Source organism: Ambystoma mexicanum, chromosome 13 (genome assembly GCF_040938575.1).
Source record: "Ambystoma mexicanum isolate Mex_15411 chromosome 13, UKY_AmexF1_1, whole genome shotgun sequence".
Taxonomy (NCBI): Eukaryota; Metazoa; Chordata; class Amphibia; order Caudata; family Ambystomatidae; genus Ambystoma; species Ambystoma mexicanum.
In genome coordinates this window covers 438,849,019-438,876,995 of record NC_090938.1, presented here as the reverse complement: position 1 = coordinate 438,876,995, position 27,977 = coordinate 438,849,019, and the positions used below count along the sequence as shown (strand labels likewise).

The 27,977-nt window shown below is 47.4% G+C and overlaps 1 protein-coding gene across 1 annotated transcript in view; it reads right to left on the bottom strand.

The window, feature by feature from the left end:
• LOC138521314 (leucine-rich repeat-containing protein 37A-like) overlaps nt 1–27,977 on the bottom strand; it is a 1,201,733-nt gene that overhangs the window by 617,176 nt on the left and 556,580 nt on the right. The window contains exon 8 of the mRNA XM_069634057.1: nt 1,169–1,287. Within this exon, the coding sequence (XP_069490158.1) occupies nt 1,169–1,287 (119 nt within the window). The remainder of the gene's footprint in view (nt 1–1,168; nt 1,288–27,977) is intronic.

Genomic DNA, 27,977 nt, shown 5'->3' with positions numbered 1-27,977 from the left:
GTCTACAGTCACATGGTCAGATGAAAATAGATTTGGGTCGAGCTACACCGAAACCAGAAGATAAGACCATGCCACATTGCCTTTTATTCTCAGGCACAGTGAGCCTCTACAAGGCCGAGTTCAAAGCCTTAATTGCATGGCAGACCGCAGGAGTGATGATGGATGAGGGCTAATTGGGTGGGGAGGCATGACCAGGCTGATCCCCCCCCAGCACCTGGGGTACCAGCTTGCGTGCTGCTAGCAAGTGGAATGTTTCAGAAGGGTACCAATTGTAGAGGGCCACATAGTACAGGGACCTATAGTTTAAGAAGCCAATAGGATGTCATGTCTTATTATGACACAGAAGATGACTTGCACTTGGGATGGGCTTAGTTGTCCACCTGATCTTAGAGACCCAATCACAATCCCCACCCTTATAGAATGTATACCTAGATGTTCCTTTTGAGCCTACCACAATCCAGCTTAGGTTTTCTTATTTTGCCATGTAAAATGATCTCAGTGTGATGAATTTTTAGAATAAGAATGCTGTTTTTTCATATGATGCTTTGAGAGAAATGGAGCGAATGTCCGTTGATGATAGTTGTAATTCCCTGTTTTAGATAATTGTTAATAAAACAGTACAGAGTTTTGCCAACTTCCTGAGTCCGTCTGATTATTTGATGTACGAGTAAGTTCTGCATCCCCATCCATCTCAAGTATTGCTACCTCGTCTTAAAGGGCCCGAGGTTCCGGGGTTCACAAAGGAGAAGCAATCCTATTATTTTTGGCAAGCCTTATTTTACCTTTCCTCACTTTTTTTGCCAAACCCCTGCAAATATCACTAATTATCTCTACTTGATTAATACCTCTCAGTTTCATCTGCCTGTTGTATCTATTCACTTTTGTGATAACAGGCAGATGGTTTAAAAATGTAAAAAAATGTTTTGTTTAAAGTTATTTGATCGAAAAGCCACGCTCTATTTACTATGTGTGTTAAATATTGCAGGGATTGTCATCAGGAGGCATTTTAAAAACAACTTGTTTTTCCAATCGCACCAGACTCATAAAGAGGGACTATATAACTTTATGTTCAGATTTGCACAGAAAAATCACCTTACATGCCCTGCTTTTTTCTTCATTTGTAAAGGAGTACAACAGTAGTCTTTAGAAATTAGAATGTAATACTTACTACATGGAGAAGAGCTCATGTCACAGGCATCATGGCAATGGAGCTTGACTAAGCTACAAAGAGACTCTACTTTCTTTTGAGCATGGCAGAGGCAGCAGGCAAGACTATACGGCAAGATTCTACAAACGAAAAAGTACATATTTTTAGTTCAAATCTTTTTATTAACAAAGGGGGAGAAGAAAATAAGCAGTAGCACAGCAGAATATTTCTAGTAATAGAGCCATGTTTCTTATTGTGTTGTTATATATATATATATATATATATATATATATATATATATATATATATATATATATATATATATATATATTCAGTGAAAAAACTTTGTTAAAGGGACATTATGGTTAAATTGCAATAATAAAAACCTATCAAATTCAGTGGGAAAACTTTGTTAAGGAGCTATCATGGTTACAAGTAAAATCGAAAACCCCCAGAAATTCGGCAGTTATGGTCAGCTAAGCAACCATAACTCGCGCCACCCCCTGCAGGTAGTATACGCACCGCAGCAGACTCTTACCTTTCGAAAGTCACTGTATTGTGCATGTACTGCGACACGGTACTCTGCAGAGGGGAGCAATTTCAAAGTGCTTTCGGGGCTAAGGTCCGGGAGCATGAGAAAGACTGCCCCCTACCTCCATGAGGCCCACCCAACATCTTCCTCTCTCCACCTGCCCTTTCTTATCCCTGTGGTTGGTGCCCTGTCCCTACCCTCCCTTCCCTCACTTTCCTTGTGTGGCTTGTCTAAAAACACCCCAAAAAATACAAAACAAACAAACCCCTACCCAGAAAACAGCTCTTTTCAAAGCCACCTTTCACAGTTAAAAAAAAAAAGTGGCAAAAAAATGGTGCCGGTCCCTGTGCAGTCCACGAAGTGCGCGGACAGGGTGGTAGAAGGTGGACTTTAAAAAAAAATGTAGGCGTGGCACCATCAAAAACATTGCAGTCTTTTCCGGGAGAAAGTGGTGGCTCTGAAAAGAGCCTTTTTGTGTTGTTTGTTTTTTGAAGGTTTGAATTGGCCAACACATACTGGAAACATGCTTGCTACAGTTGCAAAAAGTGCTGCAATGCATTTTGGATATTTCGCAAAAAAAGCTGATTGCCAGCATTAGTAAGATGGACTCTATCTCTGCGAAAAATGTTGGTGCTATGAAATGTAATATTCTCATTTTGGAAGGAGGACATGCCAACATCTCTCAAAAAAGCGCAAACAGCCTTATTGACATTGCGCCTCGCTTTCTCCATTTTCGGACCTCATGAAGAAGAGCGCAACCACATCTGCCTATGGGCAATGCGAGAAAAAATTACTCAGGAGTTTGGAAACATGTACATGACTTTACCAAGGGCATCCGTCATCGCAAACTGCAGTGAGATTTCAGTAACATGGCCTAAACTGTTCCCTCCACAATGAACAATAATAATGGCTGGACGATGGCGTGTCACCAAAGTGGCACAAAGGGGAAGCAAATCCACCGACTTCATGCCGCGCACTACATACCACTGCACATCAACATGATGAAATCCAAGATATGCTGCCACTCCACAGTGCTCTGCATACACCTGCAACCAATGTATCCACGAGTCCCCCAAAATCCACATTCTGCCTCCTGAAAGACACAGCCATAGCCATCTGGACTCCTCTCAGCGAACAGACCTTCTGCCACAGTCTCTCCTTGCACACCACACCCAGGAAACCTGATTGGCCAATCCCCTGGACTGCACAGTCCCATTTCCATGCCTGACATCCTCAAAAGCCCTGGATGTGGCACGTGCGATTTACATGGGTGGGGGAAGAAATTTAAAGCAGGGTAGAAGATTTCCTCTTTAGTGGTGGCTCTGAAAAGAGCCTTTTTATGGCGCTACTGAACAAACACCTTTTGTTTTCTATGTTGTTTGGGAGTTTTTTCTCTTTTTTCCTCCTCATTGCGTTACAGCAACCTCTGCAAAGCATTTCCAAGAATGAACAACAAAATGATGTCTGGGGTAAAATAGTGCACACTGAGGGAGTCAATATTGTCATTACAAAAAACAGACATCTCAGCACACAGCAAAACTGCACCCATACCTCTATTAACGAGACGCCTTCCAGCATTTTGCTGGTGATTAAGGATATTGGGATTGTTCCACTGTGCTCTAGGTAGTATTCCAGAAAAAAACACCTTTGCAGTAGGGAAAAGCAGCATCAATTCTTCCACCAACAACTTCAGGACAGGAACCAAACTCACAGCACTAATGTAGCCCAAATGCTCTCCTCCACAGCCGAGTACCAAAACATCAGGACTACCAAAAGTAGCCAAATCTCTGCACAGTGCAAGCAATGCCTTCAAATTACGGCCAGGCACAATGTACCACAAAGCCTGCAGGCCTGGAAAACCAAGATCTCCAGACACGCATCTTTCCTCTGCATACCTCTTCAGATAATGCACAAAAATATCTCCTACTATCCATACACTAATTCTCCGCCTCTCTCCAACACCAGCCATCTTCACTACACAACCAACACAGGAATGAAAAAAGTATTACCCTCCCTTCCTGTAAAGCACAACCTGAACACCTGATTGGCTAATCCCCACAGTCCCATTTTCATGCCAGGCATGCTGAGAAGCCCCGGATGTGGCACACCCTGTCCATGAACTACTGTGGTGTCCGCGGACCCCGTAACAAATGGACAGCCCTTCTTCCCTTTCCACTTCACTCTCTGCACCACTCCCTCATTGCCTACTGTTAAGCAGTCATACATCCATCCATCAATAACATCCAAGAACTCTACATCTAACTCTGTCATCACAGTTCAACACTTTAGATGTACTGCTGAACACTCAAAGTACAGGTCTCCTATGATTCCAAAGAACCTCCATAAAAAAAAACTGTAACACTCTCCAAGATTTCTGCTTCCAGATTCATCCACATCTGAATCCATCAACACAAAGTACAGATATGCATATATTTTGTACAGTACATTTGCAACTCTTTTAGAAATGCATATGAACAGGGTGCCTGCCACTTACCCTGCATAACCTATTCAATAGGCATACTGTCATGTGTCCCATCTCCTGACATCAAGAGGCACTTACTAACAATGCTGTGTGCTTTCAAAGTTTTCTTTTAATGCCCACTTGCATTACTGTTTCAAACTTCATATTTCAGTTTTATCACCACTTTCTCTATTGTATTTATAAATGAAAAAAAGATAACCACATTGGAAACATTTGCACAGCAAGTTCAAGTGCCAACTCCTATGTGAAATGTCCAGAATGCACACACAAAAGGGAAACTGCCTGTATGTTAGCAAGGCATGGCAAGTACACACTTTGCACAGTTCACAAACCGCACCATTGGTTAAAAAGCATACAAAATGCATGTGTACATTGGGAACAGTACCATTTGTAAATTTTGATAAATAAATGAAACAACAGAAAGGATTTCTGCACTCATGTACCAACCATATATGTGTTGGAAAGTGAATGGAATTCCACACACAGTAACATTCTTCTTTCTAATCTCTATATCTTTCTGATCCTTTTTTCCACCCTACTAGGACTTGCACTAATCCATTTCCAAAGCACATAGTGCAACAGCAACTTACACACTTGCAAAAGTGCACCTCATAGGGCACACTTATGACTACACCACTGGCCCCCATAGCAATGATGCTGATGCTCCCAAGTCCCCATTCCTATACAGTGCTGTGCAATGTCACACACACACACTAACTCTTCCTGCCAAAAGAACCTCCTTCAATTTTAAATAATGTGTTCTCCGACTGCAATTACTGTGCCATTAACACACATACATACTAACTTCCTTCTTACGCAATTGCAGTGAAGAACAGCCTACTGAGAGCCAGTGGCGTCTCAAGTGGAAGATAAAACCCAGAAGAAACCTACCCTTCACATCCAACAAAGTAAGTATTGTAGTAGTGCTCTGCCTGTTACTCAGACAGTGCAGTGTTGTTGTATTGTGGGCTACACAATTCTACGCAACCCAACAGCATTTGCTTCACTCTTACTGCACCTAAGCAGATGCACACTTTGTAATGTCATCTGAGCGCCAGTATGGTAACACACAGATACCAGTACAGCCTTCCCAACCTAAAGAAACAGACCATTCAACAATCACACACCCCTTTATGTATGCCTACCCTCATATTCAGAAACTCATGCACAGTGCACACAAATACATTGCACAACAGCCAAACCCACACTTTCCTTTTGTTCTCCAACAGACAGAAGACAATGCCTACCAAAAAGCAGCTCTGTAGAAAACAACTCAGGAATAGAGCAGATAAAACTAAAAGCATTCAAAATAGCCATCCACCGCTAGTAAAATTTGTACAAAAAGTGCAAACAAAACAGCTAATACAGTCACTGAGCAAAAATGAAGCAGCTAGCAGAAAAGTGTGACTCCTCTTTCAAAATGTAAAACTAAAAAGAAATGTATTAAGAAGATTACAACTACCACGAGTGCAAACACTGCATCTACCAATGTTAATGTAGCCACAGGTAAGCATTCCAAAAAATGTATTTTACAAAAAATTTTCCACCACAGAGACCTTCAGAACCTTATAAGAACAGGGGAGAAAACACGGTCAACCCTTCAAACTTACTGTAGAAAACTGATCCTGGAAGCTCTCGTAGACAGTGCAATGTTCCTCAAAAGGAAATTGTTTATATTAATTTTAAACACAACGAAACCACTAACAAAATTAATTAGTAAACTACAAAAAGTACTTTGCAACATACACAATGTCAACGTAGATACCTTTGCAAACTTGTGTGCAGGTGAGTGGATTCACACAACCAGCACAGAACCATATTTCCATGAAAAAGCATTCAAACAATAGCAAAGAAACCCAATTGCCATACATAGCAGTGGCTTAGGGTATGAAGTCGAAGATAAGAACATTATGGTAGAAGAAACGCTCAGTGAAAGAATATCGCAAACCAACTTACAATCAACTCTCCGTTGCAGCGAACCAATCTGTCCCGTCTACAAATGGCCATGCACCTCAATATGTAAAGTGCGAATACAATACTTCAAATCTTTATGTCAATTCCTCAATCACTATGTGAAAGCGAAAGAGAAAATGAGAATGAAAATGTTGCAAACCATGGACTCCTGTCCAGTGCGCAAATACACAGGACTGAAAGGACATTAATTAGCCTGCATTTCCGGACCTGCTTGCAAAAGCACCTTCCACCACATCAACATGTTAGCAACACACCATACCACTGTACGAAATCTCATCCAGAGACTGTACTATGCAAAAAGTCCTGCTTTACAACTGGAGCATTTACATCACATTCTCCTACATGGAACAGCCAAACAACTCCTGGAAGAAATAGACCACATCCAAACCATATATTTTGGAAGTGAAGAACACAGACAAAATCCAGTAACTTTAGAAAAGAGTAGCAACAGTCTCACAAATGGCAACCTTCTAATACACACGTACAAAAAAGAAATAGCAAAGTTTAAAAGCACATCTGCTGAAGTACCAAACCAGGTATGTGTGTGTTGTCGCAAAGCTTTTTATACAAAGAGCACCAAAACTGTAGATACCAGATACAAAATAGAAGACAATGAGGAATCCCAATGGTTCCAATTGGCTCTCTACCTTATGGCAGAAAACAAATATGGAATTACTATCCCCTCAATACTTTGCACATACTGCACTGCAAAGCTTGATAATAACCAAATACCTTCACAGGCTATCACAAATAACTTGGAGATATTTCCACTTCCAAAACCACTACAACAGCTAAATTTGTATGATAGCATTGTAATCCAAACAGTACACCCATTTCAAGCAATAATATGCCTTCAACCAAAAACAGCCAAGTTACCTCCTTCACAATTAGTGAAAGGCAATCGTGGCAAAGTAGTTTATTTGCCATTAGATCTTAAAGAAAATGTGAACACTCTGGGAGTGCAACGACCAATAGATCAATCTTTGATTATCCTAGTCAATGATGTACCTACAAAAGACAAAACAAAAATAAATTGGCAGCAACTAGTAGACTTAAACAAAGTTGGAGAAGCCCTACAATATCTTAAACAGAACAATGAATATTACAAAGAAATAAACATTGAAGAAAACCTGAGAGAACCCACCGAAATAATTCAGGATTCCTCATCAACTGCCCAATTTGAACTTGTAGATCCTATTACAGCATCCAATATGTTAGACCAGTATACAATTCACTCACTGCACTCCAAAGACAGCATAGACTATGCACTAGAAACATATCAAATGCGGCAAGCCAAAGGATCTCCAATCAGCATCTGGGAAAAAAGTGTAGAAGCACAAGCCTTTTCTGTCCTCTTTCCTACCAGAAAAGTGGGAAGGTGTGATGAGATGCACACAAATAACAGCATCAGAATACCGCTCTTTATGAATGTATTCTGAAGACCCCAGATTCAGACAAAACATTTAATAATATTCCATCTCCTGTTTGAAAGTAAACTAGCAACTGTTACAGAGTTGCACACATTAAATATAGGTTCCAATTTTTTAAACATGTCTGCCATGCAACTCCTTCAGAAAGTGCAAGACAAAGATGAAGCTTTGCAGTCAAATATCACAAATCTCTTGGCAAACATGCGTGGTACGAAAGAATACTGGTTCCGACGGCACGCAAATGTATGGTGTATGCTATGCAACCTTGGCCAACCCACATGGTTTGTCACTATAAGTTGTGCAGAGTATGAATGGGAAGACAGACAACTTCCTGTGCATAGCAAACTAAAACAAAGCAGGGCTAGACATCAAAACACCAGGAGAACTCTGCTCTCTTGACCCTGTAAATGTGTCAAGGTATTTCCATCACCGATTTATTGCCATGCTGCACTTCATCTGTAATAAAACAATTCCTCCCCTTGGAGAAGTGCAACACTTCTTTTGGAGAAAAGAATATCAATTCAGAGGAGCACCACACATCTACATGCTTTTGTGGATAAAAGAACTCCTAAATTTGGTCAGGACAGTGATGCTACTGTTTTACAGTTCATTCACAAGTATGTCACCTGCGAAATCCCTTCTGAAATCGCACATAGTGAGCTACATGCACACATTTTGCAGTTTCAGGGATATAAATGTGGCAAGTATTGTCGACGCAGATATAAAAACAAAGGTGAATACTACACTAAATGCCGCTTTGGTTTACTTAGACCAGTTTCAGCAAAAGGACAAGTAAACAGCTTCATGTCTTCTGTTAGACACAGTCTCAAATGCAAATCGCCTAAGAACACATACTACATTAAAAAAAACAAAGCATCAAAGTACATCAATGATTACAATGCAATCATTGCCCTCTTGTGGAATGCAAACATAGATGTGCAGTACATTGCAGACAATTCCACTGTTGTTGCCTGATATGTCACAGCCTACTCAACTAAAGCGGAGAAAACACAGCTGAAAGATCTCTGGGATGACATATCATCTGACAAAACACTGTCACAAAAATTGTACAGCTTTGGTATAAAAATGCTCTCCCACAAAGAATGTGGTTTCCTATGAAGCTGCAGATCATTTAAGAGGCACAGCCTTGTATGGCAAATCTGAAAACATAGTCTGGCTATGCCCTGGTCCTGCTACATCCAGAAAAAGAGTGTTCAAATCATACCAAGATATAGAAACAATAGCCAAAAACGATCCCAACAGACAGGACATTTTGAAACACAATTTATTGGACACATACAACCAAACAGGAGTACTGCTTTGGAAACCATGTTTCTGTACCACATAGCCCAAAATTTCTCATACAAGAATAATATTAAACCAGATGAAAAAAAAGGTAAATACGTAGTCAAAAGTTGTGAAGGCAGTCTGGTTAAACTTACCGAACCCAGCCTAATTAATAATATGAAGCTATCAATTAAAACTCCTCAACATAGAGAACTGTACTACATGGCCCTACTCCAACTTTTTGAACCATGGAGAAAAGAAGATTTATTGGACACCCATAACTCCTATGAAGATGCTTTCAATGCAAGTGGAAGCAGTGTAGCAGATATGAATTTCAAGCAGTACAAAACATGTTGGACAATGAACGCCAACAAGAGGAAGAAGTCCAAGCACAACTAAATGAAGACACTCCTGAGGGCAGTCAACCTTCTCTTAAAGGAAGCCAAGAACCACTTGGAGAGCCACTCATTGTAAATGAAGCAGAATTAGCCATGACTGAAGTAGAAAACACCATGTGTCAGTATGAGGAATCTGAAGAAAACTTAGCTCTAATGAAATCACCACTCAATGATGAACAACGTAGCATTTTCCTGGAGGTAACTAAAGAAAATGAACATGTATACAGCACGAAAATAAAACTTGTAGCTTTGAAAATTATAAACCTGTACTCCTCAATGCATTTTGGTGAAATGACGTCACTGTCCACCGCGCTCTGATCCTTTATGCAACGTAGGTCTCCCTCAGTCGGGTTCACTCTTGTCGCATATACAGTTCACGATTTTCAAATGCAGTTCATGATTCTCAATTCGCAGGCATCCCTCTGTCAGGTTCACATTTGCTGGTTTCACAAGCCAATCAGTTTCACTCAGGCGTCAAAGACTTTCATGTGTATGAGGGATTTTGCTCAACTATCATAGAACCACTTTGACACTTTACAGCTTCTTTCCTAAGGCCACTTGGTCTTTGTAGTTTCATTCAACAACACAACCCCTAAACAGGCTTCAGTGAGAGTCCTTCTAATGAGCACCCTGACGACGCCTGACCACTCTGCGTCAAATCCTTTTGATAGGGTTCCTTTAAAGTTAAAATACGCAAGTGCTTTGTTCAACAAGGTTGCCGCCCGCAACCTTGGGCCTAGCACAGTTCGGTTTCACTATCAGTCCTCTCCGACTCGCCGGCTGTGCTGAACTGCTAAAGTCTCTTGTCTCGGGAGTCAAGGTCGGCACCACAGTGGCAAGCACTTCTCCCCGCTTTGACTATCAGCGCGGGAGGGCCCCGTGTGCCGTTGACACCTGTCACACCACACGCCAGCTGGACTTCTCGTCTTATGATTTCACTTTCGCAGGCTTCTCGGGTCTGAGGTGAAAAGGCCAGTGGTAACTCCCTCCTCGTCGTCCCTCCAGGTCCACCCCCAGAAACTGGATCCAATAGCAATGGCTGTGTCCGGGCCACCTGGATGACAGATACCCATGGACTAGCGGGTGAGACACCTTCAGGTTTCTCACATACCCCTCCTCCATGCAATATAGTTGGTTCACAGGAGAACCGGGAAAGGAAATCTACATTTCCCCGATCTTTGCCTTTCCGATGTTCGACAGTGAAACAATAGGGTTGTTGGTCTAGAAACCATTACATGACTCGAGGGTTGGACTCTGCGTTGGCTAATCCAAACTAGGGGTGAGCGGCATGTAACTAGTGTGAACTTTCTTCCTAATGGTAATATCTAAGATCGATAATGGCCCACTTGATGGCCAAGTCCTCTAGTTCCAACACAGCGTAATTATTTTCACGTGGAAACAGCTTTCGACTAGCAAATAAGATGGGGTGATCTAATCCGTCGCAAATTTAGGACAGGACTGCGCCTAACCCTCTAATCCGTCTGTAATATAAAATCTTTAGAGAAGTCTACTGCCTTCAGGATTGGGTTCTGGCACAGAGTATGTTTTAGTGTGTCATAACATATATGATCCTCGTAATTCCAATGAAGTTTCTGGGTTTCAGTAATCTTGAGTTTATCTGTCCGCCTAGCTGTTTTGTCCGAAAGGTTGGGGATACACCTACAGCAATATCCTATTAACCTGAGAAAAGCCCTAAGATCTCTTTTGGTCTTGGGAGTTGGTGTATGCAAGGCAGCTTTCACCTTCTCATGTTAAGGTTGTACATTCCCATTCCCTACAAATAAGCGGAGGTATTTTACGGCTGACTGGGCCAGACTACATTTAGCTGGATTATCAGTTAGGCCAGTCCCTCTGAGGACTTTCAGGATGGTATAAAGATGGAAGAGATGGTCCTCCCAAGTTCATTGATGGGTGGCATGGAATAGGCATCGAAGTCCGTGATGGCATTAACTTGATGGAAATCTATACAAAATGTCCAGGAACGGTCAGTTTTAGTGACCAACACAATAGGAGAGGATCATGAACTTGAAGAAGGCTAGATAATATTGGCCTTCAACATTTTTTGTTGACTTCCTCAATCACTATCTGTTTACGGGCGTCTGGGAATCTATACCGTTTTAAATGAACCACTTTACCCTTAGGTGTTCTAATATAGTGGTATGTGCATTTTACTCTTCCTGGTTTTTATAAGAATAAATCAGGAAATGAGGTAACTACATCTTTTAGGTCTTCTTGATGTTGTATACATAGTTCTGGAGTATCAATTCGAAGTTATCTATATCTTCAGGAACCAGGGAGGCTAATACTTTGGCCTGGGTGGCTGACGGGTTCTCTTTCCACTCTTTCAAGAGATTTACATGATACAAATGGACCTTCTGTTTTCTGTCCGGTTGGGCTACTTTATAAGTACAGGTACCCGTTGATTCTAGTATCTCATAGGGTCTGTGCCACTTGGAGACAAGCTTGTTTTCGGAAGTGGGTAAAAGGACCAGTACTTTCTGTCCTATGGAGTATGATCTTAAGCTCACCTTCTTGTTGTAAGTAGATTTTTGTTGGCTCTGGGCCTTTGCATATGAGTACAGACTAGATCTCAAACCAATTTCATATGTTCTCGCATTCTGGTGGCGGTTTGCGAGATGGGCATGGGTGCCCCTTCTCGTTTTTCCCAGGTTTCCCAGAGCATTGGGCCTCATTACACGGAAGGCGGTAATCCAGGGTGCTATTAGCACCCTGGACCATGCCGGTAAATTACCGGCACCGCCTTGGCGGAAAGGGGATTTACCGCCCCATTCCAAGGTTGGAGGGGCGGTAAATCCCCCTTCCGCCATTGCCCTTCCCCATTCCCATTTCTGCCCCATAGGGCTCTATGGGAATGGGGAAGGCGCTAATTACGGCACCGCAATTTTGCGGTGCCGTAATTAGCTCTGAGGTCCCTTAGCGGGTTGGTACTTAACGCCTGCAAGAAGCAGGCGTTAATTCCTCCAACCCGCAAAGGGACCTCGTAGTACGGCGGTAAGGGTTAACGGTCACCGTTGCCATTAACGGTGACCGTTAACCCTTACCGCCGTCCGTGTAATGAGGCCCATTGTCCAGGACATCTCTAGGTTCTCTACCATAGAGCAGTTCAAAAGGAGAGAACCCTATGTAAGCTTGGGGCATTTTCCTTAATGCAAATAGTGCTCACAGGATCATTCGGTCCCAGTCTTTCTCATCTCTATCTACCAGTTTTCGTAGAATCAACTTCAGAGTTTTATTGAATCTTTCTACCAAGCCATCAGTTTGGGTATGGTACACAGAAGTTCACAAGGTGGTAATATGGAGCAGCTCTTTGACTTCTGCCATGTACTTACTCATAAAATTCGAACCATGGTTGGTTAGTATTTCCTTGGGAAAGAAATATGTTAGGAGGTGTTTAAGGATCTGCTGTGTGGTATTATTTTGCATTCAGAATGCTTCGGGATAATGGGTTGCATAGTCCACAATCACAAGGACATATTTGTGGCCTAGCCTGGATGTTTCTAGAGGTCTAATTATGTCCATCCCAATTCTTGAAAAGGGGACTTCTATGATCGGCAACGGGTTCAGAGGGGCAGGTAATGGGATGTGCGTGCTTGTCCTTTGACATATTTGCATGTTTGTGTGAAGGTCTTTATATCGGCGCAAATACCTGGCCTGTAAAACTTCCCACTAATATGTGCCTGTGTCTTAGACAGCCCCAAATGCCCCCCGGTGAGATGGGTATGCGCAATCTCACCACAACCTTTCGATGGCTCTTAGGTATTACCAACTGTGTTTTTACTAAGCCTTCCGTAGATGTCTCTTTTCTGTAAAGTAATCCTTGTTTTAAGAAGAAGAAGGGGCTTCCTTTCGACATAGCTTGTAGAAAAGCTTCAGCGGGAGCTGGATCATTTTGCTGGGCGAAGGCTAGTTTGGGCTAGATGGTAGGCTCTTCTCCCTTTCTTTCTTCGATGTTAAAAGGTTTATCAGCTTCCCCAAAGCCTAAGGTACCTCTTTCTGTTTTATATGGTTCACCTTCTTTAAACTGAGGAAATAGAGCCCTTTCCACAATGCCTTGGACCATTTGATTTCCACAACGTACTTCAAAGGGGATTTCACCATGATTCTGTAAGAGAACCTTTATATCTCCCCGGAAGTCGGAATCGATGACGCCTGCTAAGACGTCCATCCTGAACTTCCACGCTAGGCCAGATTTTGGGGCAAATCTTATATAACACCACAGAGGGGCTATAAACACCATGTCTGTAGGAATCATTCCTTTTTTACCAGGGGGAATAACAGCTCCCCTACTGCTACAGATATCAAAACCTATCGATTCCTTGGTGGCAATGGAAGGGTTAAAAGCTCTCTGACTACGTTTTTGAAATTGTAGGGTCCCCCAATTAGTTTCAATTGAGTCACATCCCACTTCTGACACCATATATAAGGAACTCATGGTGGCAACAGTAAAGACAGACACAAGGGATCACAGTACAATGGTATTTATTAGACTGTATTATAGGTGTAAGGATTGCATGGTATCAAGAATAGACAGACACAAGTGATCACAGTTCAAGGGTGTGTATTAAACTGTATAGTTATGGAGGAAAGCGCCAAATTTAAGCCTAAATCTAAGATGGGAGCAAGCTACGACCATCAAATCAAAATAAGGCAGACCTAGTGGCTTCTTGTCAAATAAAAAGGCCTATACTAAGAAAAACCTATTGCTAATCCTTACGGTAAATACAAAAGACTGTGGGATAGGGCTCATAAGAAATAAAGAAGTGTTCACAAATAATATGTCAGGATGCAGTAGTCGTGGTCTCCCTTCCCAACGTTTTGAGCACATGACAAGGTGGGACTCTGGAACGCAGCACACGCTCGAGCTTTCCCAGCAAGAGATGACAGTTCAGTTCTCAGCTATCAGGACTGTCGATGGGCAAGTCTCTTGCCCTGATATTCAAAATAACAACAAACGTTCCTCTTACTATGTACGTTGGGTGATGAATTTTCACCTCGATTATCCTACCCTAAAAGCTGGTTCGCTGGGATGGGTCGCCATACTGGGCTTGTCACCTGGGGGATATATCTGACCCCCACCTACCTACATCTGTGCTCTTGCCTGGTTTAGATAAAATGGGTAACACTCCCTACCGGGGGGTGCAGATATGCGGGGTTGCGGGTGGCGGCTATGCGGCCGCTCCTGCATACTACCCCATATTCAGCTCTAATAGTTGTATTGTAATCAAGTTACTGGGTTCCAATGTTTTACTGTTAAGTTGGTTATGGGAGGGTTGTATGATCACCAGGAAAGGTACCCATAATTGGATGCCCCCAACCCCCATTACAAATGGGCCCACCCACGCCCTCAAGGGAAGCCAGGAACACCGAAATGGCAGACCCCTCGTAGGGGCCTAAGACGTTCCCCAACACTAATGGTTGTAATCACATGCATCACCCTCAACGTGCAGGGGCTAGGACATCCCATTAAGCAGTACTGCCTACTCAATTTACTATGAGACCTGAATGGGGATGTTATTTCCCACCTAGATGCCATTGAATCGGCTAAATTGTGCAGGGGTTGGGTGGGGGCGGCAGTTCATTCCCCCTTGCAGGGGAAGAAGGGTGTATCAATCTTAGTTCATCAATGAGTCCCCATTAAGATTCTTGCCACAGAGGCAAAGAGGGAAGGTTTGTCAATTTGCAGTGTTTGCTCTATAGCCAGACTTTCACCCTCATAAACATATATGGCCCCATGGCGGACACGCCAGGGTATTTTACGCACATGTGCGCTACTGGCCCACCCCTCATGGGCTGCCACAGATTGATGGGGGGGCCACCTAAACATAGCGCTACAGACAGATGTTGACCGACACAACCCCTCACAACCACTCAGGGGGCACACCTCAAAAAAGGCTTTGGACCTTGATGACAGACTTACACCTGGTAGATTTATGGAGACGCCTACATGCACAAACTAGGGATTATACATACTACTCCAGCCATCATCATAGCTACTCTAGGCTCGATTATTGACTACTCCCAGACACAATGATACGTATGGTAGAGTCCTGCTCGATTCTCCCCATCACCCTCTCAGACCACGCCCACGTTCTTATGCGACTTGCCCTGCCAGACACACCAACTAAGGGACCCTCATGGAGACTGAACCTACTAGCGCTGCGCTATCCGGACCTGATAGAATTGCTGACAAAGTACATAGGCGCATTCTGGCAGGATAACCTGGTGGGAGAATTTAACACTTTCCGGTGCTTGGACTCCCTTAAGGCTTATTTCAGGGGAGAATTTATTTCATGTTGGGCGCACAAGAAGAAAACACGGGCGGAAAGGGAATCTCACTAACATATCGCAACTGACCGTAGCTGAAAATGCACACAAGGCAAGCAGGGACACTCAGACCTATAGCAAAATAGTCAAACTCAGATCAGAGATTACGCATATTACTAAGGCAAGGGCCCAGAAGGCTTTCTCCAAGTGGACACTAGATCTTAAAGCTGCGGGAGATCGACCTCTCTGTATGCTCGCTCTGGCCCTCAAAGAGAAACAGCAGAGCCAATTCATCGTCTCTATCAAAGGGGCCGATGGCGGGCTGCTCATGGGGGATCAGGCTGTCACGCAACACAGGGACATAGAACAAATGAAAACATTTCTAAACAGCGTCCCCCTTCCCACACTCATACCCGCCGAGCTTGACCTCTTGAATCCTCCACTACAGGATGAGGAGGTCATACAAGCCATTCGGGGGCTGGTCTCAGGTAAAGCTGCTGGGCCAGATGGTCTCCCCATTGATGTGTATAAGTTTATGTTGGAGGAACTTGCCCCGCGGATGGGTCAGATGTCTTGCGAGGCACTGGCATCACACCAACTACCTGCATCTCTCCTACAGGCCAACATAGTCGCTTTCCACAAGAAGGGGCGTGATCCCACACTCTGCGGCTCCGATCACCCAATATCGCTTATAAATTCCGATGCAAAAGTCTTAACGAAGTGCCTGCCAGGCAGGCTACAGAGTGTGCTCCCCAGACTTGTTCATCAAGATCAAACAGGCTTTACTCAACACAGGCACTCCTCCGATAACCTTCGATGCATGTTGGATATCCTAGAAGGGGAAGCACAACCCGACGATGTGGTCCTATCACTTGACGCCGTAAAGGCATTCAACAAAGTGCGCTGGGACTACATGTTCGAAATGCTGGGCAAATTTGGCTTTTCTGGGTGCTTTCTACAAATGGTGCGGTTTCTCTACAGGGCCCCTTGCCCCTCAGTGGTCACAAATGGCGTGACAACTGACCCTTTCTACCTACATACGGGGAACTCAGCAGGGCTGCCTGCTCTCGCCTTTACTCTATGCTCTGGCGATTGAGCCGCTAGCGGCTAAACTCAGGGGGGATGATCGATGGGCCAGCATAGTAAAGGGACAGGAGGAACATCGAGTGCCGCTATTCGCAGCCAATATTCTGCTTCATGTCAGCCACTGTGCTAGCTCCCTGCCCCACATCTCGGAAATATTGCTCAACTACAGACTTATAGTATCAACTGGAACAAGTCAGAGGTCATGCTACTACATTCAGATATTCCTTGGTAGGCGTGGCCCCATTCAAGCTGCTTACACATGCCATCAAATACCTGGGGGTGTTGGTGATCCTGTTGTTACCGACATTAGCCGTCCTGAATTACATGCCAATTTTAGACAGAATCCAGCGATACATGACCGCATGGTGTTCTATCCCGGTTTCCCTCACTGGGTGAATTAACGCTATTAAAATAAACTCCATGCCCAAGTTGGTTTACCTGGCATTCATGCTACCAATGCCCCCCTCCAAAGAGCAATTTGCTGAGTTTGATCGGCAGGTACCAAAATTCATATGGAGGGGAAAAGGGCCAGACTAAACAGGCACATCCTCTAGGCTGTTAAACCAGACTGGGGGTAGCACTGCCATCATGGCGGATGTATTACTTGGCAGCGCAAGCAGGGTGGGAGAAGAGATGGCTGAATGGGGAGGACACCACTAGATGGCGCGCTATCTAACTGCAGGCTTTCCTTCCACTGATGCCACGTGAGGTTCTGGCTATACCCTGACACGGCACACCGAAAGCACGCATACGGCACCCCATTATAGGTCTCACATTGATACAGTGGCACAAGATGCGCAAGACCACCGACACCAATGTCCGCATGGTCCCGCGATGGATCACCCTTCGTGCGCTACTGTCATGATCTCTGCTTCCAAAAGGTCAGGGTTTTCCCAACTCCCTTGGAAGCAGATCCATAACCCAGGTTCCGAGTGCCAACCAGTCCCAATTGGGACCTTTTGGACCCAGTCCTGGCGCCAGTGGCACCAGGCTCATAAACATGCCCAGTCCCAGCGCTGGAAGCGCCGGGCTCATAATGCTTGGGTGGACTTACCTGCAGCAGACCATGCTGCTTACTTGCCTGCCAGTTGAGCCTCTGATCCTCTTCTGTTTGGAACTACTTTTCCTGTTGGGTGGGGCGGGAGCCACTCCCTAGGTTCAGAACACTGGAACTCTTCTGGAAAGCAGGAACTCTTTTCTTACCTAGGCGTGGCTGTGGAAGGAGACACCTAAGCACTACAGGAGGCTATTTAAACCACACCCGATGGATCTTGCTTTGCGTTATTCTGCATCCTCTGCAGCAGAACGCTCATCGTGTCTTCTGCATCTGATCCTGGGCCTACGGAAAAAGGCTTACCATCCTGAATCCAGTCTTCAGCAACACCTATAAAGACAAGAAAGAACAGGTTAGCATTACGGTCTTCAGTGACAGCGCTTCACTTACCTGGTCCATCGGCTGTCACCAACGCCTCGCGCTGCATTCCGGCATCTGAAAGACAAAGGCTTACCTACTCTTCGTGCGCTCCGGAGGTCTTCGCACTGCATTCCGGCATCTGAAAGACAAAAGCTTACCAACTCTTCGCACGCTCCGGAGGCCTTCGGCGCTGCATCCCGCATCTGAAAGACAAAACAAGGTGCGTTTAAAGACATTGGGGAACTTTAATACTCACGTGCCATTACTCCTTTCCACATCTAACCCAGTGGGTATTCCGGCACCCTGCAGCCGCTCCAAACTTGTACCTGCAAAATAAAAAGACAGTTAGAGCGCATCGTGAAGCAGGCAACAAGCGCTTACTTACGTGCTTCCAGGCGCTTCTATTCATCACACGGGCTCCATCTTCAACTCACTTCAGCCCGTCATCCGCCATCGCCGGAAGCCTGCAAAACAAGAGACATTATTACTAAAGACTTTTAAAGACATTAGAATTACTCGAAACTTACCGTTCGTGCAGTAAACGACGGACAGCAGTCCTCTGAAGTCAAGAGGCCTGCTCCCCTTATCCAGTGAAGAAACTGGTTACAGCACCCTGCCCTGAGGCAGATGGAGAGCACGGCGTTCACTTACCTAAGGTGAGAGCGTTAACCTTTGGGGTTGTACAGGAGAAGAGAAAGGGAAGAAGAGAGAGACATTCAATAACCCAGTTCATTAATCCCATATTTTCTATCTGCAGACATCTTACCCTTCGAGTCAGACATACAGTGCACAGAGGTCCAGCCCAAAGAGCCAGCCGTGTGTTACACATCACCTTTGAAGATACGGTATACGCCCAGTCAAGACCGGCGCCTCTACGGGAATCAGGTGAGCGTTACAGCTACTCTCATACAGCTTCTCACACCAAATACATATACAGAAACAGACTCATTGGGGGGATGTGAGGTTGATGGACCTATTCCATCAATGACACTCTAATACCCTTCTCCGAGGCAAGGGCGAGGTTGAGGATGAGGAACACTGACCAGCTGCAATTTTCGGGCCTGCACTCTATTATTTCCACACATTCCAACAGGGATACTAGGTTGGCTGAGCCCTCCTTATGTGAAAGGGAGATTATGCTGGACCCCACAGAATATCCCAGGCTCAAAACGACCTTTGCCCTCAGCATGCACAATAATTACACTAGAAATATGACCCTGGCGAACATATGGGGTGAGGACTTGGGGGTGGAAATTACGGTCGGGGAAGTTTATGACTTTTTCTCCCTAATTACACGAGTGTCCTCCAGCCTGTGACAAAGAGATTACATTCAAGATCATACAGAGAGCCTACTTCACTCCGGCCAGACTGTACAATATGGGCATCACCACGATGCCTGAAAGATGGCGAGGCTGTGGAAGAGTTGGCACTATAGGCCATATGTTCTGGCGCTGTCCGAGGCTATCGGCATTTTGGTTAAGGGTGGCCCAGGTACTAGGGTGTGGCGTTGCCCCGTAAGGGCTGCGCACGTGGCGGCGTGACGTTGCACGTCGCCGCGTGCGGCTTAAATAAACGGTGCGTTCCCGGAAGCGGGAGAGCGACCGGGGAGCCCGAACCTGACGGACGTGTGAGTGTGAGCTCTGTTGGGTTGGGGGCTCACGGGCACGCCTGGGGGGCAAAGGACAGACCCCCAAGTGGCGACGAGTGATGTCGGATGCCCGGGCCCAGCGGTGAAAGGCGTCCGGAATTTTTTTCAAACGATCGGAACGTTCACGGACGTTTCGTTTCATGCCGTGGCTGCGGACCGCACATGCGGCTGGCAGCCATTTTGCATACGAGGCCGCAGAACTTCTCGGAGCTCCGGTTCAGACCGAGAAGGTGATCCGGGTCTAATTTTTGGATTTTGTGGTTGCTGAGTGCATGACCTGCACGACCATACCCAATTTGTGTGTTTTCATCAGATTTTGGGACTGTTACGTCGAGTGTAAGCCAGGATAAGGACTAATATGGTAGGGCCCGCTTAGTCCAGTCCATCCACGTGGCTCAATTTTTGGGACTTCTATACGGAAGTACTTTGCTGCAAGGTGGCAACAAGGCACTTCCTCGCCCCCTTCATCATCAGGACACTCTTTTTGATCCTCTTCATCATCACGAGGTGGTGGCCGTTTTGGAAGTTCTTCGTGTGTTTGCACCAGGCTGTGTGTGGCACCGGGTGTGCATCCTTCCGCATGGTGATGGTGGGAATCTGAGTTGCGGCCCCAGGTCTGGTAGTGGGGTGCCTGTGCGCTCAGTCCCATGTCCGACAGCGACCAGGACGGTGACACCGCGGATCCTGGGGAAGAATCTCAGGACGAAGGTCAGGCGGCCCAGCCTGCAGCTCTGCAACCGCTGCCACCGGGGAATCAGGGGCCTGCACCACAGGCACCTCTAGGGGCACAGCCTGTCGCTCCACAAGGGCCCCCCATTATGGCTCAAGCTAGAGCCCAGGCGGCCCTGCAACCGATACCAGAATTCGATCCTACGGGCCCCCCATCCAGTCTGGGGCCCCGATGGAAGAGGTGGGTGGCCCGCCTGGACATGTACTTCAGGGCTGCTCGAGTGGATGACAATGACAGCATGGTAGCCACCATGCTGTACTCGGCGGGAGCCGCGGTTCAGGAGATCTTCGAGTCGCTGACTCCGGTGGACCAGACCTATGGTGAGGCGAAAGCGGCTCTCCTCGCACACTTCCTTCCACTTGCCAACGTGGACTTTGAGAGGTTCGTGATGCTGTCGGCCAAGCAGAAGGATGATGAGACCCTGGACACGTTTTACGGCCGCCTACGCCGCCTTTCCCAAGGGTGCGCGTGGGGGGACGCGGAGGACATGATACGGACAATGCTGATCCAAGCATGCTCCTCCGGCAAACTGAGGAGACAGGTCCTCAGAGAGCCGGGAATCACTCTGCCCCGTATACTAGAACTGGGTCGATGTCACGAAGTGGCTGAGGCACGGGCAAACAAGATGGAAGCGGGTTCACGCTCGATCAAGGCCGAAGAAGTGTGCGCTGTGTGGCGGGGCGGCAGAGGAACAAGAAGGCCTGGTGGAGCCCCCCGAGACAGGGCAGGAAGATCGGGGGAGTCATGTCAGAAATGTGGCTATGACCTCCCCCACCCCACAGAGTGCCCAGCCGCAGGAAGAACATGTGGCCGATGTGGACTGCCGGATCACTTCTCGAGAGTGTGTAAGTCGGCTCTACCTGTCATGGTACCCAGAGGTCCTGCCCGAATCTGGACTCCGCGCCAAACCCGGCCATCCAACGTGGCCCAGGTGGATCAAGCGGAAGAGGAGGCTCAGGCAGAGGAGGCTGAAGAAGAGGAGGAGGAAAACATCTTCTTCGTCTCAAGCATGGGGATCCTGAAAGGCAAAAGCAGGAGACAGCCAAGGTGCGTGGTGGAGGTGAACCGCTCGCCTGTTCCCGTGCTGGTGGACACAGGGGCATCGGTCAATGTTATGGCGAGGGGACATTATGACGCTCTTGACCCGTTACCGAACCTGGCTGTGCCAAGAGCTCGCATCTTCGCCTTCGGTGGACTCGAGCCTATACCGCTGGACGGAGCGTTCGTGGCGAAGGTGGAGCATGAAGGCTCGAAGATCAGAGCCCGGTTCTATGTGACAACCATAAGCAACAACACCCTGCTGAGCTGTGCGGCTGCGGAGGCACTCGGGATAGTGAGTTTTGCGTACTCAGTATACCTGGAAGATATCAACGATCTACTGGACAAGTACGCAGCCCTGTTCAACGGCATTGGGAGAATGACCGGTGATCCAGTCCGGCTACACATTGACGACTCAGTACAACCAATTGCCCTGAAACACCAGAGAGTTCCTTTTCATCTGAGGGAGCAAGTCGACAAAGAACTGGACAACCTGGTGGCCTTGGACATCATCGAGAAAGTGGAAGGCCCAACACCATGGGTGTCCCCCATTGTCGTGGCCAGGAAACCAAAGCAGCCGGACTCCGTTCGCATCTGTGTGGATATGAGGCTACCCAACAAGGCCATAAAAAGGGAGCGACACCTGACCCCGACCATCGATGACATAATTGCTGAGGTACAGGGGGCCAGATTCTTCTCCAAACTCGACCTCAGAGCAGGGTACCATCAAGTTGTCCTCCATCCGGAGTCCCGGTACATTACTACATTCACCACCCACCGTGGACTCTACAGGTACAAGAGGTTGAGTTTTGGGGTATCGTCGGCTGCCGAAGTGTTTCAAAACATTATCCGGGGTGCACTTGCTGATCTTGAAGGGGTACTCAACATCAGTGATGACATTTTGGTGTTTGCCAACACGGAGGTGATCCACCTGAAGCGCCTGGCCAAGACCTTCGAGAGACTACAGTCATTGGGCCTCACCCTCCATAGGGACAAGTGCGAATTCCTGCGCCCATCAATAGAATTCTTTGGGTTCGTGTTCAAGGAGGGAGGGGTGTCACCCGACCCGCGGAAGGTTCAGGACATAAAGAGTGCACAGCCCCCGGAATCCGTGTCGGAAGTGAGAAGCTTTCTGGGCATGGTGACCTACTGTGGTCGGTTCATCCAAAACCTGGCCTCGAGGTCTGAGCCGCTCAGAGCTCTTACCAAGAAAGAGACTGCCTGGCACTGGGGTCCACTCGAACAGTCGGCGTTCGAGGACATCAAGAGCGCCCTAACACTGGAAGACACCATGGCGTTCTTCGACCCGGCGCTACCCTCGGAGATCGTGGTCAACGCCAGTCCGTTTGGCCTGGGGGCGCCGCCATAGGTGGACCGGGATGGAAACCTCCGGCCCGTAGCATACGCCAGCAAGGCGCTCTCGGAAACGGAGCAGCGGTACTCCCAGATCGAGAGGGAGGCCCTGGCGGTCTTGTGGGGATGCCGACATTTTCGCCTCTATGTGCTGGGGCGCCCGGTGACTGTGGTGACTGATCATAAACCCCTGCTCCCGATTCTGGCGGGCTCGTCATCAAAGCCCCCGGCCAGAATTGAGAGATGGATGCTTGCATTGCTTGAGTACGGGGTCACGCTGGTATACCGGCCAGGTGCCAACAATGCAGCGGACTTCCTTTCCCGTCATCCCGGAGTGCGAGGGGGAGTGGCGGGAGACACCTGCGCAGAAGAAGCGGACGACCATGTCCGGATGGTGGTGGAGGGAGCAACACCAAATGCACTGCCCCTGTCGGAGCTTGAGGCCGCGGCGGCCGAGGATGGGTGCTTCCAGATACTGAAGCAGTCGATGCAGAGCGGTTCCTGGAAGTTCGTCTTGGAAGCTCTCGCAGGGCGGACCCATGAGGCGAAGAGCGCCCTTGAACAGCTGTGGAAGGTGAAAGATGAGCTGTCTTTCTCGGAGTCGGGGCTCCTGCTCCGGGGGGATCGCATAGTGGTCCCCCACTCCAAAGTGGGTGAGGTGATCGCTTTGGCCCATCACGGACATCAGGGTGCTGCCAAGACGAAGGCGAGGCTGCGGATGAAGCTCTGGTTCCCGGAGCTGGAGAAAAGGGTCGATGACTTTGTGGCAGCCTGTGTATGGTGCCAGGCAGCCTCCCCGGTGCAGAGGGAACCGGCTATCGAAGCAATGCCTCGAGGGACCAGGCCCTGGGAGGTCGTGCATGCGGACTTTGGGTCCACGTCCGTGGGCACCCATTTTCTGGCCATAGTCGATGAGTACTCCCGGTACCCCGAAGTGGAGTTTGTGGAATCGGTGGCATTCGAGCATGTGGTAGTCGGCGTGGAAAAGATCTTTGCAACCCACGGATTTCCCCTGACGCTGTGCTCGGACAATGGGTCGCCATTTCAAAGCGAACGCTTCTCAGTTTTCCTGGCCAGCTGTGGAGTTCAACATCGAAAGATATCCCCGCTGTGGCCTCGGGCCAACGGCGATGCCGAAAGACGGATGCGAACACTAAACAAGACATTTCGGATTGCGCAAGGACAAGGCCAGCCCCTCCAACGGGCATTGTATCAATTCCTGAGAGTGTATCGCACCACCCCACATGCCTCCACTGGTGTCGCCCCGGCGGAAGTGCTGTTCCGGCGATGCCCCCGGGGTCTACTGCCGGAGGTACAGGAGAGAGAACCCGGGGTTATCAACGACCAGCAGGTTGAGGCCGACCGACTGGCCAGGATCAGCCAAGAGAACGTGCGCCGGGGCCTGCGGCCCCAGCGGCTGGAACCCGGGGATGAGGTGCTCATCCGGAACCGCCATCCTCACGGGAAGTTGTCCCTACCTTATGAACCAGCGCCCCTGGATGTGGTCGCCGTGAAGGGGTCAATGGTGACGGCCTCCGATGGGCGAACGGCTGTCACCCGCAACATCAGCTTCTTCAAGAAGCTGGGGGACTCGAGAACTGAACCCCCTCTGGACCCTGGTGTCGCCGAGATCCCTGAGGAAGATGGGCCCCCTCTCGGTGTCCCGGCCTCTCCGAGTCGGGAGGCTATTGTTGATGGACTGCCGGTGCCGGAGGTGAGCGGGAGGTACCCCCAGAGGACTGGGCGAGGGAAACCCGCTTACCTCAGCGAGTATGTGTTGGGACAGTTGGAGAGTCGTCTGGGGTGAGGGTGGCTGACATTAAAGGGGCCTGGGTCCGGGATGGGCAAGTTGTGTGTTGTGTGATATGTTATGTTTAACTAATAACGTAATTGTGTGTCCTCCTGAAAAAGGAGGAGTGTGGCGTTGCCCAGTAAGGGCTGCGCACGCGGCGGCGTGACGTTGCACGTCGCTGCGTGCGGCTTAAATAAACGGGGTGTTCCCGGAAGCGGGAGAGCGACCGGGGAGCCCGAACCTGACGGACGTGTGAGTGTGAGCTCTGTTGGGTTGGGGGCTCACGGGCACGCCTGGGGGGCAAAGGACAGACCCCCAACATACGGGGGCTCCCAGGGATTGCAATGCTATTCGGGCAGGGCACTGAAAACTGGCACACTGAGGCTCTGACTTGGAGGCTCCATACTGTGCTTTTCAATGCCCGTAAGGCAGTGCTAATAGGTTTGAAAAAACGGACGCACCCTCACCGCAAGGATGGCGGACGCTTCTGAACAGAACTGCTTGTGCAGAAATGCACGTCTCGACCGGGCTGACACATTCTGGGACCTAGCAGGTTTGTTTATTTAAGGCTGGCTCAATGTTATCAGCATAGACTGAGATTGGCACTGGCTCATACCATAAGCAAGTATCGAATGTACCTTCCGTGGATGAAGAGTTTGTGTTTCGTTATATTTAGGGGAGTTGTGTTTCTCCTTGCCCACCTGCTTATGTAGTCAGTGCTGTCGCGCAGGGGAAAGGAGAGGAGGGGGGTGTTGAGGGGGGTAGTTGATAGGGGCAGGGGTAGGAGATCACTGGGTGCGGGGTTATTCAGCGCTAGCGTTCTGGGACTGCACAGCTTAATGTAATGCTCACTGTTGCTGCTCGGCGCATAATGGAAAGGCTGGCCTCGATTTCTTGCTTATTTGTGCATGTCTTTGTGTCTGCAAAACAATAAAAAGATTACATTTAAAAAAAAGATTAAAAACGAGCGACAAAATTGTCTCAAGCAGTGCAAACAAATAATGCTCCAGTAGGATTCAGAAATGATGCAAAAAAACATTGGGCCTCATTTTAAGTTTGCGGGTCCGGAAACAAGGGTGCCGGTAAGCTCACTGGCACCCTGGTTTCCGGATTGGCAAACTCTGAGTCCGCCTGCTGTGGCCTCTGTGCCCGACAAGTCTGCCCTGCAGGGCGCAGCGGCCACGGTAGGCAGGCCGGTCACAGAAGCACTGGCACTGTTAGCAACAGTGCCAGTGCTTCTGTGTCTCCAGTCCCATAGAGTCCGGTCAGACTCTATGGGAATGGGGACTTATATTTTACCAGTGCTTGACATACCGGGCCGCCGGACTTGGAATCTCCCGGTGGCACCGGGAAGTCAGGCGCCGGTAGGCCCATCACGTGGCACCGGCAGGGGTCCCGCCGGACTCGTAATGAGGCCCAATTGTCTCTAAAAACAGGGGTGTCATTTTGGTCCCTAATCAACAATATAGAACGTCCAAGAGATACTAGGCAAATAAATCCTATTTTAGAATCCAAATGGTTGGACCATTTTTCATTTCTATACTCAAGGGAGACTCCTTTCCTTGGACGTGTGTTTTATATTACTCCGGTGGATTGGGTAATCAACTTTGAGGAAGAAGATGTTCTCTTTCTTATTAGGAGAGCTAACAAATCAAGAGCACCTGGCCTGAACGGCTTATCCAAACAAATAATGACACAAGGGCCTTTATATTGTATACATTGTTTCTAAACATTATTAGGGAAAAAAGAACTCCAGGTTCAGGGTAGACGTCTATAGTGATACCAATTGACAAGAAGGGAAACCGCTCTGACCATGTACATTATAGGCCCATAACCCTTTCAGACATTGATAGTAAAATATTTGCTTCTATATTATTAGGGACGATAGACCAATGGGCCCTTCAGACGGGACACATAAAGAAATACTAGATCAGTTCTCTGAAAAAAATACAGGCACTACCTTAAGTGGGACTGTACTGAACCTGTTTCTTCTTAAAGGGAATGAAACCAACTCAAGTGTAATTTTTGTGGACTTTATTGATTTTAGCTCAGCGTTTGAACTTGTAAATAGTAAAAAACTCTGCAGAAAGTTAGAAAAATTGGTGCTTGATCCTGGTATCCTTGGTATATTAATCTACCTACATACGCAAAGAGGGAAATCTGTCTAGGAGCATTTCAATTAATTTGGGTTTTAGGGAAGGATGTATTGTTGTGCCTTGTCTTTTTTTTTTTTTTTTACTTAAGTTTTATTGATTGACATTTTAGTAAACAACAACTAAAGGGCCCACCAGGGCCAGTCTAATATTCTTCCATCACTCTCTTGTAGCCCCTCCGAACCTTTCCCCTCTCCCTCCATCCCCCCCTCCCTAACCCAAACCCCCCCAACTTGGGTTTCCTCCAACTGAAACCCGTAACTACTACAACTCCGTAATGTATAATGGTAAGAACAATCAAGCAAGTTCCATCTCCTGTGGCTGAGGACTTGGCCAAAGACTAAGCAATTGTTGGTTGAAATACCTATACCCGTGCGCCGGGTCGTGGGCCCCTTTTCAATGTTGTCATCAGTTCTTTTTCATCCTTTCTGCCGTATCCTGTAGACTTCCACCTTAACACCCTAGCCTGATCGGTCCTAGGGTTTCAATGTACTTCCCATCCCCATGCTTGCATGACACCTCCCCAGTTCGATACGAATGTGCTGGAGTCATCGTTGACCATAGCCGTTAATTTGTCCATGAGGAACATGTTTCTTAGTTTTGAGATTCAGTCCTCCCTGGACGGAAGCACCTGGGACCTCCATTTTTGTGCCAGGGCAACCCTTCCCGCCACCAGCATTGTTTCCCACATTCTAGGGTATACATCAGAATCTATTGGAGGGAGGCCCAGCAGGATTGTTAGTTGGTCCTGCAGGATCATTTCCCCAATGACCTCTGCCATCCAGCCTGCAATGCTTTCCCAGTAATTTCGGACTTTTGGGCACATCCATCACGTGTTCCCGCGTTCCCACCAACCCGCATTCCCTTGGGCACTTGGGCAAAACTCCCGGGTACATTTTTGACAGCTTCAGAGGGTCCGTGTGCCATCCCACTAAGATCTTTAAGTTATGCTCCATGTCTACTGTAAAAAGATTCCCATGGAAGGCTATCTTAAAGATCTTGCTCCACGCTTCTTCCGAGAGGACCTCCCCCGCCAAGCCGTTCCAATAATTTCGGAACCCTCTCCTCCCTGATAAATTGTTGGCATTTAAGAATTTGTACATTTTAGAAACCATCCCTCGTCTCCAGTCTGCAGTGTCCAGCATTTTCTGAAAGGGAGTCGGGTCTGTTAAGTTTTTGCCCCCAGATCTGGTCGCACAATATGCCTTTCAGCTTAAGGTATCCGAAT